This window comes from Euprymna scolopes, chromosome 1, assembly GCF_053919585.1.
Source record: "Euprymna scolopes isolate OS-2025 chromosome 1, ASM5391958v1, whole genome shotgun sequence".
Lineage (NCBI taxonomy): Eukaryota > Metazoa > Mollusca > Cephalopoda > Sepiida > Sepiolidae > Euprymna > Euprymna scolopes.
In genome coordinates this window covers 32,773,280-32,788,279 of record NC_136482.1, presented here as the reverse complement: position 1 = coordinate 32,788,279, position 15,000 = coordinate 32,773,280, and the positions used below count along the sequence as shown (strand labels likewise).

At 33.5% G+C, this 15,000-nt stretch overlaps 1 protein-coding gene across 21 annotated transcripts in view; it reads left to right on the top strand.

Moving 5' to 3' along the window:
- LOC145291288 (sodium-dependent dopamine transporter-like) overlaps window positions 1–15,000 on the top strand; it is a 458,811-nt gene that overhangs the window by 320,557 nt on the left and 123,254 nt on the right. For all 21 annotated transcript variants that reach the window (XM_080138406.1, XM_080138214.1, XM_080137880.1 and 18 more), the window contains one exon: window positions 3,118–3,300. In XM_080138406.1, coding sequence (XP_079994532.1) covers window positions 3,118–3,300 — 183 coding nt within the window. The remainder of the gene's footprint in view (window positions 1–3,117; window positions 3,301–15,000) is intronic.

The following is a 15,000-nucleotide window of genomic DNA, read 5'->3' as shown; positions in this document are numbered from 1 at the left end:
AAAAAAAGTGGACAAGATAACAGCCAGATTACTGAAAATAAAATTCTGTGTAGAAAAAAATGAATGTACCTTGCCTTCTTTGTAATATTGTATATAATGTGAAGTTATTGAAAGGAGTAGAACTATTACGTATATAGATTTTACGGTCTGCCAAATTTAGCATTTTTTTTAATACAAAAATGGGGACATTACTAATAAAAAATCAACATCTTAAACTAAATGGGTAAGAGAGCTACATAGAAAAATCATAGAATATAAATTAAAAATTTCAATATTGGAAAATATACACTCAATAAATCTGGGCACTGAAACTTTTTCACCCTGGAAGTTTATCATAGAGTAGTATTTTAGGAGATTTATTAAATAAACGGAAAGAACTCGTACAATACTGTTTGCATGGAAATAAATTTTTATTATCCCGCCTTAAACCCAACTAGAAAAATTAAAATAATAATCAGTATTTAGTAACTTTCAGGAAAATGTATAAATAAAATAAATAAATAATCAAAAAAATAAATAAATATAAGTTGCAATGGGAGTAAATGACAAGAAATAGGATCTCCTAGAATCATGCAAATATAATAGAAAATATATGAGCCCCCTATTTTCAAGTACCTGATAGAAATTTATAAGATATTATTTAAAAATAACCAATGCTTTATACATATTGAAATAAATATAAGTTGAATCATAATCTAACTGAAATCACAAATAGTATTAATTAGAAACACAAGGAACTAATTTATAAGTAATTTCCATGAATTTCGCAAGTATTTAATTTAATATATATATATATATATATATATATATATATATATATATATATACATGTGTGTATGTGTGTGTATGTATGAATACGTTTGTACAAGCGGAATGTATATGTATAAATACATTTGTAAGAAATACAAATATATCTAAAACAAAAAGCTGTTAAAATTTCCAATTTCCTCATTTGACTTGTTCTGTTATATACGAAATAATTGCTACTGCAGTATCTATAATATTAATTAAAGTATATTGATTTATTTGATATACATTTGTGCTTTAAATATATATATATATATATATATATATATATATACCTTATTAATATTAGTAAATTCTCAAATAATCTAACCATATAGGATACAAACAATTTATAAAATATAAAGAATAAGTTTCGTATTTTCAACAGATATAAACCCTTTTTAAATATAACTCTAGTTAGCAAATAACAGAAAATAAATATTAAATAAATAAATTAATAGTAATAATAATTATAGTAAATAATCGCTTTGTAGAATTAAAGTATTTCCGAAACACTTTAACTCAAACATTGAATAAAACCTATCTAACTTTACAATATGAACTAAGATGACTGCTCAAACAAGCACACGATGTTTGGGTCTTCTATGAAATTTCTTTTTTTTTTCTCTTGCGACATTATATTGTCATGCATTTTTTTCTGTCTACGCAAAGAACTACTAATTTTTCAGAGGACTATCTGAACAAAGAGAACCGGTATTGATATAATAATTGGTTGTTTCTGCATAAAGAAACGGATCTGTAAAAAAATGTACCGGTGGAGGAGCAGTTCTGCATAGAAAATACACATTCGGATCTTGTAATGTAACTATACTATGCATTCTAGCTTCAGTTGCCATGACGGGAAATATGTGCGTGTAATACTTATTTTTTTCGTACTATTCACATACTTATGCAAACCATATTTTAATTACTTTTAAGTAAAGTTACCAAAGGAATAATTTCTCATTTCTGTATGAATCAACACGTGAGAATTGCTTCTCTATTCAGTTTGTATGCATTTAACGCGGTATTTATTTCACCTCACTCCTGCCACCTCCCCATCTCTCTGTCTGCATGTATATAGGTGGCTACATGCAGACAGACTGATTGCTGCTGTTGGCGATCACAGTTTATTTTTAAGTAGCTACAAAGATGGAAAGCAAGCAAGTATTAATATATATATATATATATATATATATATATATATATATATATATATAACATTTATAATCTAAATCTTATTAAGTCAGGTTTTATTTTTATCTTTATATTTGTACTATCGGGGGGGTACCCGGCGTTACCCGGGTGTTTGGAGGTGTGTGTGTTAAAAAAAATGTTGGCCGGGTAAAAGATAAAAAAGTTTTAGTAGGAAAGTAGGATTGAACCCCGAAGCCTTGACGCGAAAGTGGAAACGAAAGGGAAAAAAGCCAGACTCCTAACCATCCCGGCCATGAGGGGAGAGGAACTGATAAGCGCGTTAAATGAAGGTTTATAAAGCGAAATAAACAGGTGGGAGGAAGTGGCGTGATGTCTGGCCTAGTTTTGCGCTGCTAGCCAAATCATTCGCTTTTCGAAGACGCGGCGAGCTGGTAAAAGTCGGGCAAATTAAATACACACGCGATCCCCGTTGTTAAGTCGTAGTTATTATGATTTAGACACGATATAGATTTTTAAGAAGGAGCGAGCCGACCGAGAATCACGGCGAAGAAAGCCTTTTGCGGACATACACAAAAAGCGAACATACATACATACATACACACACATTTTCGCTTTTATATATATAGATAATTCTGGCACATCTCCTTCTGATAAGAAGCATTTAGCTTCGAAATGCCATGACCGCAAAAGCTCTTTCTTTTTTTTCTCCTCTTCCCTCCGGATGATTTAGTAAATTTCTATATAACGTTATTTGTCATCTTTTATTTATATATATTTATAAATATGTGTGTGTGCGTGTGTGTGTATGTGTGTGTGCATGTGTGTTATTATTTGTCGTTTTTTTGCGATGCTGACAGCTTATAAACGCCATCTTATGGTGATGCACTTCCTAAGTGATAAGAGAGTTACCTACCTTACACGCATTGTTTGCATTACGTCGCCCCACAGACGAACGAATATATTTATTCATAGATAAACCTTATCGACGTGCACCATAGGTTTGTGGGTTCGAATCTTGCCAAAGCTGGCCACATTGAAGAGTGATAGATATCCTGAAACATGTGTATATACATAACGTTTGATCTACTAATAAATACATGTGTGTGAGTATATGGTATCAGCTATGCGTATTAACATATTTTTAAAAGTTTTATTTGTTTTGTTGTGTTTCAGGCAAGGCTGTGGACAACAAGAATGGTCCTAGAAAGAATAACAAGGAGGTCGTTGAGTACGAAGAAGAAGAAGAAAGAGAGACGTGGGGAAAGAAAATTGACTTTCTTCTTTCCGTGATTGGATTTGCCGTGGACTTGGCCAACGTTTGGAGATTTCCATATCTTTGCTACAAAAATGGAGGAGGTAAGTCATATTTTTTTTTAAAATTAGGGCACTTTATTTTTCATTGCATGCATCTTAATCCGCTTAATATGTTGCTTACTTTTAGTTACCACAAAGAAAATACCTCTCAGATAAAAGGAGTCAATGTGAATGAGGGGTCAGATTTATCAGGGTAGCATAAGTAGGAAGTTGAGTAGCGAAAACTTTGTTCATATTACATTTAAATCTTTGCATGTTGGTACAGTCAGAGAAACATGGTTCTGGAATGGAATTTTAAAAGCATGCAGTTCAAGAAAAATAAATTACGTAGAAAGTCTTTGGACATCTGGAACCTTTAGAGTAAAGGCGTGTGATTTGACTGATTGTCGGGATTGTCAGGGGTGTTTGTGTCGAGGGTGCATTAGTGCAGCAAGTTCATTGGAACACATTCAATTTAAGTAATTGTAAAATAACACCGGGGTGCAATACTGCGTCATTAGCACAGAGCTGAAAACAATTGGAATTATACAGAGAATAACCTTTCTTTTCCGTTTCTACGTGCGTTAATATTTTGTTTGTTGTTTGTGCAGGGATATTCCACTGTCCTCATACATAGTGCAACTGGTATTCCCAAACTGTCGCCCATATGGTACTGACCAGAATAAACATACTAGAACCAGAGTGTCAATGTAATATTCTATGAAAATTGTTCCAAGCATGGCATGAAGCCACTTGATGTAAGGATCTAACAAAATGATTATCGCAAAGACAGGAGATGCCTATTGACTTTAGTTTTGAAAAAAAAATAAGACAATAAGCAGGAGGAAAACAGTAAGAAAGAAGAAAGCCCCACAAGTCTGAGTTTCTTGAAAAGAAGCTAATAACATAGAAAGCTGTATTACAATGAGATATTAAAACACTGAACTGATGGCTACTATTGGACGAACGAGTCAAACCAGCTGGAACAAAGGAAGCAGGGAATAGATTAGACAGTTCTAAAAGACATGCCAAAATAGTATTTATAGAAAAGGCTGAGACAACATCACATTTGCGCACGCGAGAGAGAGAGTGTGAGAGAGAGAGAGAGAGGAGGAGGAGGAGGAGGGGTGGAGAGAAGAGTGGAATCCAATTAAATTACAAATACCTTTTTACACCTTATCAAGAATTCTCAAATTTCACCAGCTCAAATACGACAACAATACTTCATACATGGTCTTTACATATACACTAGCATTTCAGCCCGGCTTTTCCCGGGTGTTTGGAGGTGTGTGTTGAGCAAAAAAAAAAAAAAGTGGTAGTAGGAAGGCAGGCTCGAACCGTACCGCAAAGGATGAAAAGAACGGGGAAAAAACCTGACGTATTTGCTGTTACGACCACCGCTAAACCGGAAGTGACGTACGTTTAAATTAAGGCTAGACAATCGAAAGGAGAGGATGACTTTCGAAAATGTCGGCGAAAAAAGCGATCCCCTTGTAGAAAAGTGCCCAGTTTAATGTGAAGATATTAATGTTTTAACCAATTTTTCGATATTTGGCGTCTGAAAGGTCGTACTTCAAAATGATACTGATCTTGTAAAAATCCGTCGGCTCTGTCGAATGTTTTAGGCAGGCATGCAAACATACATACATACATACATACATACATACATACATTTATATATTGGTAACTAAAAATTTTCGACCCAAACCGATTAAAAAGCTTGCCCTATCTCTGAATACTCTTTATGTAAAATTTTAAAAGTTTAGACCAGAAATTGTCTGAATAAATTGGTAGAGACAGCAGATGTTATTTTTTTTTTACCTTTGACCCTTTAACATTTATTGTTTGGGGTTCAAATCAAGTTATTAAGTTATATCCATGTCCAAGGAACCTATATCTTAAATTTCAAGTGTTTAGACCCAAAATTGGCGGAGGAGTTTGGTAGAGTTCTCAAAGGTCAAATCGTTGAACTTTGACTCCTTAATAGCCAAATTTCTGGCCGAAAACGGATTAAAAAGATTTTCCCAAATCTCAGTACCCCTTATTTCAAATCTCGAGTCTGTAGACCGAAAATTGACAGAGTTATTTGGTAGGGAAGTGTACACAGACAGACAGACAGACAGATTTTCTCAAATCTCAGTATTCTGTATGTCGAAATTTGAGTCTGTAGACGGTTTTTTTTTTTTTTACTTTGACCGCTATTATGACCTCTTAACATTCATTGTTTTGGGCTCAGACCAAGTTATTAAGTTAGATCCATGTCCAAGGAACCTATATCTAACATTACAAGTGTTTAGACCCAAAATTGGCGGAGGAGTTTGGTAGAGTTCTCAAAGGTCAAATCGTTGACCCCTTAACAGCCAAATTTTTGGCCGAAAACCGATCACAGATTTTCCCAAATTTCAGTACAGTAAAATTTCTGGCCGAACACGGATTACAAAATTTTCCCAAATCTCAGTACCCTGTATATCAAATTTCAAGTATATAAACTGAAAATTGACAGAGTTATTGCGTAGGAAAACGTACACACACAGACACAGACACGCAGACACGTTCACTTTTATATATTAAACAAAAATATATACGTATACATAAATATATATGGAAACAATTTTGTGTTTACTGTAAACTTTTTACGCAAATATTATGCAAGTATAAATCATGTATAATATCTGCATGAATATAATTACACGTAATAGTTAACTAAAGATGATCATCCCATAAGAAAACCGAAAAAAAACTAATAAGGAATTAATTAAAATGAATGCTTAAAGAATATGCAAATTAGCTTGATCTTTTACTAGTGAATGCAATTCCACAACCCATATATAAGAAAATTGTATTTTCTTTTTAAATAAATAGAAAAGAGGGTTTTTAATATGAATATCAATACGCACAAAAGAAAAAAGAATTTATAGGAGTATAGAAGATAGATTATCTATACATTGGTATATAAATATATACATTTATATATACATGTCGGTGTTTATGCATGCTGGTCTTTTGCGCGCTTTCCACTTCTCTGAAAGTTGAACGCTTCACAAAATAGCGGATAAAGGCATTTTTTATATAAAGATATAACTTTATTTTTATATGGGAAGAGTATATTAAAACAGACCTGTTGTGCGTCGTGCACAGCGATAAGACCTGATCGGCGTCCAATGCTCAACTGTTTGTCAATACAATTCTCCTCTTTCTTCGTTGAAAGAAAGAGGAAGAGAGTGAAGGAAAGTGGGAAAGAGAGAGAAAAATAGAGTAGGAGAGAAACCTGTATACATTTTAAAACAAGGCAAGTCGAATGTTATTGTGGTTTTCAATTCTGATTGCTTTGATTTGGTTGAATTTTATCAACAACTGTCAATCTGATTACATAAATAATCTCGACTCGCACCTATGGCGTGTCAAACTGTTGAGTTGGCAGGCCCGATATTTTGGATATCTGCGTCTGCTTGTATCTGCGTATCTCCCCATTAATATAGAACACGTTTGGCAAAAGGTTGATTAATGTGGGGAGTTGACGCTCCCTCGAAAGTGCCACACAAGGAGATGTTTGCTGAATTTTCTACGAGGTTTTATTTATAGAAAATAGATTTAGGAGAAAGTGACTAATGTTAATATAATCATTATTTATTTCTTAAAATTAACTTACTAACTTAACGAAATGAGTGATGTGCACGGACAGAGAACATTGGATGAGATCCTAAGTTCTCTACATCATGGACCGTGTTTTGTTTGCATGGTTTCCACTGAGATAAACTGGTCTAAAAAGCTTAATTTTCCCAACTCGAAAACATCACGTCATTCATCATTGTTCGAACCTGTTTTGTCTACATGTCAGTTCCGAATGGACCACCCTTCAGAAATACTTGTTGCTCCTCCCTGGTCACCTATTTTTCATTTAACTCTGTGAATGCTTTTGTTTTACAGATCTGGGTTATCATCATGCACTCAATGTGACCCTTGCTAGAATTCACCCTAGCTAACTTAATCGCTTCTAACGTAGGGTCCCCTATATGTGATAGAGATAGTGTTTGTGAGAAAGTGTTTAGCATGATAGGAAGAACCAACTTTATGAGAATCAGAAAGAGAATTGGATCTATTTCATATAAAGAGTTTACGCTTACATATTCCTTTTCGGGATAAAAAGTTATGATACTTAAACTTTATTTATAAGCATCAGGGCTACCTGGTGTTTCCCGGGTTATATAAAACTATATGGGAGTTAAATAATCCGTGTAGCACCTTATATTACACCTTCCGTTACTTCTTCTCTGTACAACCGTCTCTTTATTTCTCACCCTATTTTTCACTATTATCCTTAACCTTTTCTCTCTCCTTCGTCGTTCCTCTCTCTTGTTTTAATGTGCTGAAAAAATAATGTAAAAATGTAATAATGTAATCTTATATTTATTACTCCTGGACAATGCACAGCGGACCAAAACATAATGTATCAATATATAATTTTAAAAACATTTATTGTATAAAAATGTATCAATATATAATTTAAAAACATTTATTGAAAAGTCTGCATAAGAAAATATAATTTTAATAAAACATTTTTTTGATTAAAGAAGCGTGAGATTTTATCTAAACAATTTAATAATTTAAATCGAACAGTTTTTGAATTGCAGTATTTTTGGATTTTTGTTGTTGTTGTTGTTGTTTTTGTTTTTTGTTTTGTTTTTTCAAAATATTTTTTTGAATTAAGCTAAAATTGTCACTGTAACAAAATATAGTTTGAATTATTGAGTGGCATCTGTTGAAGCATCAACAAAGTTATATATATATACATATATATATATATATATATATATATATATATATATATATATATATATGTGTGTGTGTGTGTGTATATATGTATATATATGCATATATATATATATATATATATATATATATATATATTATAGCTTTAATTCTAAAATCAATAAACAAATTGAATGGAATGCGTCCCCTGTTCTTTGACCGAGAAGCGCTCTCTGGCGACAGTTTAGTGAAACGCACCAAAAAAATCGCGCCGCCCATGTAATGCAGAAGTGCTTTTAAATAAAACCCCTCCACTCTGTCTACAAAAGTGTATCCAATATGTCAATGACATTAGTCCGGGCACTTTATCCTGCACACTTTGATCGTCAGGAAGGCTTTTACCTGACCTACCATCAAAGCAATTAACATTTGTGTCATCATTAATCAGTGTAAAAGTTCGTGGCAGCCACATAGAGTTAAACGAGCAATCGAGCGGTAAAAAAAAGCGAGCGGCTTTTCAATACTTTTAACTAATGTGGAAAAAGACTTTGAGGTTAACGTACAGGATTTGTTTGTCTACCTTCCACTACAGGAAAGTTAAGCACGACCTTATTTTATAGTTGGAATACAGATCCTTAAGAGGGTCTCTATAGTTTGACTACATAAAAATAGACTTGTCGATCGCGACGTGATTGTCTTGCGAGTAGGCGCTTCAGGCAATAAGAAATAAACACAGCCTTACACTTTGAAAGTAGGACGACGTCCAGTAAGAAACAGTAATACAGGGTGTCCGTAAAGTTACTATACAGTCGAATTACATCTTGTGCGTTTTCTGTTTTCCAATATCGCTTCAAAATAAATTTGCGCTTTTCCAAAGTTAGCTTTCGTGGCATGCTTGATTAAATAAACCTGTAAAAAAATAAATATTAACTATTAATACAAATATAATGCAATAAAACAATAAGACCGTATAGTAACTTTACGGACACCCTGTATAAAAAAGAAACAGTAATATAAAAAAGCGAAAGGTTTGGTTTGGGTGTTTCGTTTTGAGCCATATCTATTCTTTTCGGGTTATTGAATGCCGACTCCGTTCGTTTTCGTAAAATTTCTTATGCTCTTTATATCTTCAAATATTTATTCAAAGTGTTTGGTTTGCGTGTTTTATTTTACAGCATATAATCCTTTTTCGCGTTATTTAATGCCGAATCCAGTCATTTTAGTAACAGTTTTTTATATTTCAAATTCTTTATATCTTCAAATATTGTGTTCGGTTTGGCTGCTTTGTAAGAGAAAATTAATGCAGATTCCGTATTTATCATTATATCATATTGCAAAGGTTTGCACTGTTCTCGCCCAAATATAAAGTTGTTTTTCGATTTGGAGAACATGATTGACTTTTATGAAGAAAAAAGATGAAAACAAAACCATCAATGTTTAGCGCATTTTAGATCAGGAAGTTAGTATCTCCAGGCAGCCTGATCTGTTAGCACCAGCTCATAGAGATGGGTAGCAAAATCTTCAATTGGGCATTAATAGAGTTAGTAAATGTATTCTAACTATGGATGATATACGGATCTGTATTGAACTATAGATCTATATGCAAGCAATATTTGATATTAAACATTGTGTTTTGGCATTAGATAACCTAAATATAATTGAAATGATGTAAAACAAAACGGAAAAATTGTCAGACAAAATGCAAAAGTCTATAATCTGTAGCTAACTAATCTCTAGGTGTTAACATGATAGGACTGATTAGCTCAGGATCGCGTGTGGATTCAGTAATCAGTGAGTCAGAGTTCGAATTCTACCGAATCTCTGGTTAGACGTTATTTCCACATTAAATTCCACAAGAAGTTATGAACCCACAAGTAAAGAAAACTATGAGTAAAATATTGACTTATGTTCAATAAATTGTATACAACGTTTGACAAAGGGTATTTTTTCGGCATTAAATGATTCAAATACGATTGAAATACTGTAAAACGCGGAATACGTTAGTGAGTGCTTAACTTTTTCTTTATAATTTTTACATGTTTTTTGGAATATTGCCGAAAGTTTTAACATGGTTATCACAACAGTTCATAAGTTTTAATGATTTTGATTTTTGAACTGCTGTTTTCATTTTGGATATTATTCCCACAACGTTTCAGCCGATGTAGCGTCCTCATTTCTTCACGTACATCATGTCGAATTCAGGACCTGTGATGCAACGGATAAAAGTGCTAAGTATAATCAGCTCTAAGTGTCAATCTTCTGAAATTTGAAGGTTCATACCTCATTCCGTCTATATTAAGAATACAATTACGAATTATTTTAGACTTAGTTATCCAAATTCTCACGAAGGCTTCGTTAGCCATTTGCATAAACATAAATTAAACTAAATATAGCCTACATTTGAACCCCTTACATGCAAGGGCCATTTTCCAAAATTCATAATGGCCTGTTAATTAATTAAGAGTGAATACTGTAATTACGAATAAATAATTATACTAGCAGGCCGCCTGGCATTGCCGGGTCATAAAATACGCTTAAATATGATATTTTGATTTATGCAGATTTCGTATTTATTATTATATTATATTGGACCCAATACTTAGTAATGATTAAACAATAAAAAAAAAATGATTCGTGCGCCATCACCGAGAACCGAAATCAAAACGTTTAGCTTACGATTATTTTTCCTTTTACGTTTATGCCTGAGCTATGATGATATGTTTGCTGTAAGGCTAAAAATCAAAACATGAACCAATATCTATTACGTTACGCATGCATATACGTAATGCTTTCGTTCGATCTTCATCTGGAAAATTCCATTTTTTAATTTTCATACTTTTGCACCGATTTTCCCCTGCTAAAACCCAAATATGAAGTTTCGCATGGGTTCGAATTCTGTGTATATTAAATTTCATGTCTGTGGACCAACAGCTCTAGGAGGAGTTTGGTAGGCAGTGTTTTAAAACAAATATATATGCATACATAAGTATATATAGAAAGAGGTTTGTGTTTACTTTAAACTTTTTATGCTAATATTACGCAAGTATAAATCATGTAGAATATGTGCATGAATATAATTACACATAATAGTTAACTAAAGATGATCATCCCATAAGAAACCCAAAAAACTTATATGGAATTCATTAAAATGAATGGTTAAAAGAATATGAAAATTTACAAGATTTTTTGCAGATGAATGCAATTCCACAACCCATATTTAACAAAGTCGTATTTTCTCTTTAAATAACTATAAAAAGGGGGTTTTTAGTATGAATATCAACACACACAAAAAAAGCAACACATTTTTAGGAGTATAGATAAAGATACATAACTTTTTAAAGCCACATAAAGTCTAAAACTACGAATGCCAAGTAAGCTACGCAGAAACGTTTGTGCTTTATTCCCGATGGAAAGCATGAGACTAATGTAAAATGCGACGAATCATTTAAATTGATTGAAGAAACTTGCAAAGAAAAATATGTTTACTTATCATTTTCTTTTTGTTTTCCTTGCAAAAAGACACGTTTTCTAAAAACCGATATAAACAAAGTAAAAAAAAGAAATTAAAGGACACATCGAAAGTGTTCCCCAAATTTGTTTCATCCAAAACAAGATAAATTATGATTGAGACGTAAAAGACGACTGTGAATTAGAACCCATAGCTGCAGATTAATGAATATGAGTTGGGTAAATCTAAAAGACACCATAGAGTGTTCATATTACTTTTAAGCGTTTGCATGTTAGTATAGTATAGAAAACAGAGTATAGGGGGGGGGGGAATTCCCAAGTCTAACCGTTTGAGGGAGGAAACTTTCATGATACAATATTCGCAGGCATTGGGAGACCTCTATAATAAAGAAATGGGGGTTTGATAGTTGTCAGATTAGTCGGGAGTACTTACGTCGAGGAGGAACACAACCGGTGCTTCGAGTTCGTCAAAGTACATCTCATTGAAGTATTTGTAAAATAAACACAAGGATGAATGCAATATTGCGGTGATGGGACAGGGCTTGAAGCTTGGTATCAAATTGGAAAGTGTTTTTGACCCTGTTTAATAGAGAGAGAGAGAGAGAAGTGGCTAATGCGCCGGCATATAAATGAAAACAATCTTCCATGGGCGAACGGTAGCTTTATAGAGATATAGGATACTGTTGGGTGTATGTATTTATGCATATGAGTCCACTTTCTTTGCTGCAACTTTGGCAATGCCTTCTTTGTATTAGTTCTCATTAATGTTAGGTGTTAATGTTAGGCTGAAGAGCTTAAATGGTGTACTCTCAGCTAGTGTGTTATTATCCATGTAAAATTAAGAAATCTTAATGTCGTAACACAAAAATTATTTTTCTGTAGCTTTGATTTACATAATTTTCAGGCAAATGCTAATTATCTTGTTTGCAGTGCTGAAGGTGAACAAATAAAACCACAGAAAGAGAAATTAAACTAATCGCATTTTTTCACTGTCTGGTTTACTTTGTTTATTCCCAGTACCGTGAAGAAAATAAATTGTTTATTTAATGATATTATCCACGCTAACATTGGAAATAAAGTCTAGTGTTACATCTATATCAAGTTCAATATATTCGCTTGTTTGATGCAATATGGAGATTGCGATTGAATCATATTCAGAATCCCTCTCTATTCTATCGTAATTTTCATGGCAGGTGCTCGACTGAGCTTTAATCTGTGGCTCCTGTAAAACATTCGCAAAAAACACTCATCTAGGTACAACCACTTTCAAAAATTTCCCTTACTCTCTATCTGTGCCTAAAACTAAAAGTACGTTCTATGAGGAAAGTTTCTTTCCTCGAACTGCCCGTTCCTTGAACTTAATACCGTTGTACTGCTTCCAAGTTGACTATAACAAAATCGTTTTTAAGTCTAGTGTAAACAAGTTCTTATTTAATTGTTCTCTTAAATAATCGATTTCTACCCAATTTCTACCTTTATCGATCACAACTGTGATCTTACCGGCCACCTGACATTCATTAACCCGCATCCTCAACTGGCCTTTATGCTTTGCTAAGCGATGATTTCATGGTAATAAAAATCCGAGAAAAAAGTCATAGGATTTATCTTGATGGATGAGTTATTTGCAAAAAATTACTTAACGCCGTCTATTTTTTTTTTTTTTTACTCTTTTTCGCCTCAAAGAAGACATATTGCCACATGGAATGTAAGGGGCTACTATTTGGATTTGTGTCTAACAGGGGACTGTGGGGGCTGAGCAGCGAGATGTCTGTTTACAATACCACCAATAAATATCTGCAGGTTGGTTCACGGATAGAATTCCAAAGTCCAGCAATATGAGGGGAGAAACTATTAGAGAAGAAGACTTTTGGGCATCGAGAGACTTTAACAGTGAAAGGGTGGGATGTTGTTGCTTGCTGGGATACTCGGGAGTATGTATACTGAGGGGGCACAAGTCCTATGATTCATCAGAATACATTAAATTAAAGTAAGATGATTCTGTATTTTTCTAAAAATATATAGCATTATTAGAAAACGAATCTAATTGTGACGTTTCGGATTTTTTAGATGAGGATTCGTTCTTTGTGTTATTTGGATTCATCGGACTACTGTTCTCATCTTGAGTGTGATTTTCACAACGTTTCGGTCAATGTAACCTCCGACCTGAAGGTTCAATTATCAGTGTGGGCGATCGAAAAATACAATTGCAAATTACTTAGGACCTCTCTCCAGTCATGGCTGACGGAACAAGAGCATGCTACCTCCGTAAAGTAAGTAAATGGCCCTGTTCGAAATTCTGTCCAAATTTCCGAGTTCGACAGAAACATTCCCGAGTTCGACAAGATATACCTGAAGAAAGTCAGAGGTTACATCGACCGAAACGTTGTGAAAATCGCACTACAGTTGAGAACAGTAATTCAATGAATCTAAATAATACGAAATCTAATTGTGTTATAGAGTTTGTTTTTATTTTAATTTTTATTGCTAATAAATAGTTAGTATTCAATTGGCATCTTTACAAAATGGCGACTTGTATGTTCTAGAAATTTTCCAGTCGTTTGCTTTAATAAATGAGCGAAAGAAATAAAAATTGTTTAACTGTAAACAAAAGCGATGGGACATTTATTTCGTTTATTACATTATAGAGGCACATCTAGTCACTTTGCAAATTATGATGTTAATTAAATAGATTGATATATGCAATTACTATTTTGGATGTATGATAAGATGGCGAAGAGTTCGTTTTAGTTTGTATGCGTCCACTAATCTGCATGAAAAGTTTAGTCTGTCGATCGACCACATTACTACAGGGAACGCAAACACAAATACGGAAAGCTTAAATCGACACTAAATCATAGTATAGACCATTATCGAGATGGCCTGTTCCTCGTTGACTGAAGTATCGCTTTGGTTCTATGGAGTTCTAGTGGTCCCACCTTTCCAGGCTTTGCCTTCTCCTTTTGAGTAGGAGTCAGTTTATTTATAATCGCTTGAAGCGTCCCTACTGGGGAATGCCAACAGGCATTTTTTCAGGACATAGTGCTCTTCCTATAAAGCACTGGCCCTTCAATCCTACTTTTTGGCCCTTGTGTCAAATCATCCCGTCGTGGGAGGGAGATAAATAGCGCAATGGTGTGTGTGTGTAGTAAAACATAAAGGTGTCATTTAATTCAAATAAATATGGAAACGTTAAGAAGAGTTCATGATCCTGTAAGTCGGCAGATCGTTACCGTTTGATTGTGGTGGTGGTGGTGGTGGTGGTGGAGGCGGCGTTGTTCCTGGCTGAAGTCTCCTTTGTACATATCGCTGGAAGCTGTTGTGTTTTGATAGTAGCTGTTGTAGAAGTTTAGCTGACCGAAGATGTATGTATATATATATATATATATATATATATATATATATATATATATATATACATGTATGTATATATGTATATATGTATATATATGTATGTATATATATGTATATATATGTATGTATATATATGCATGTATGTATATATATATGTATGCATGTTTATATATGTATGTATGTATGTATATATAT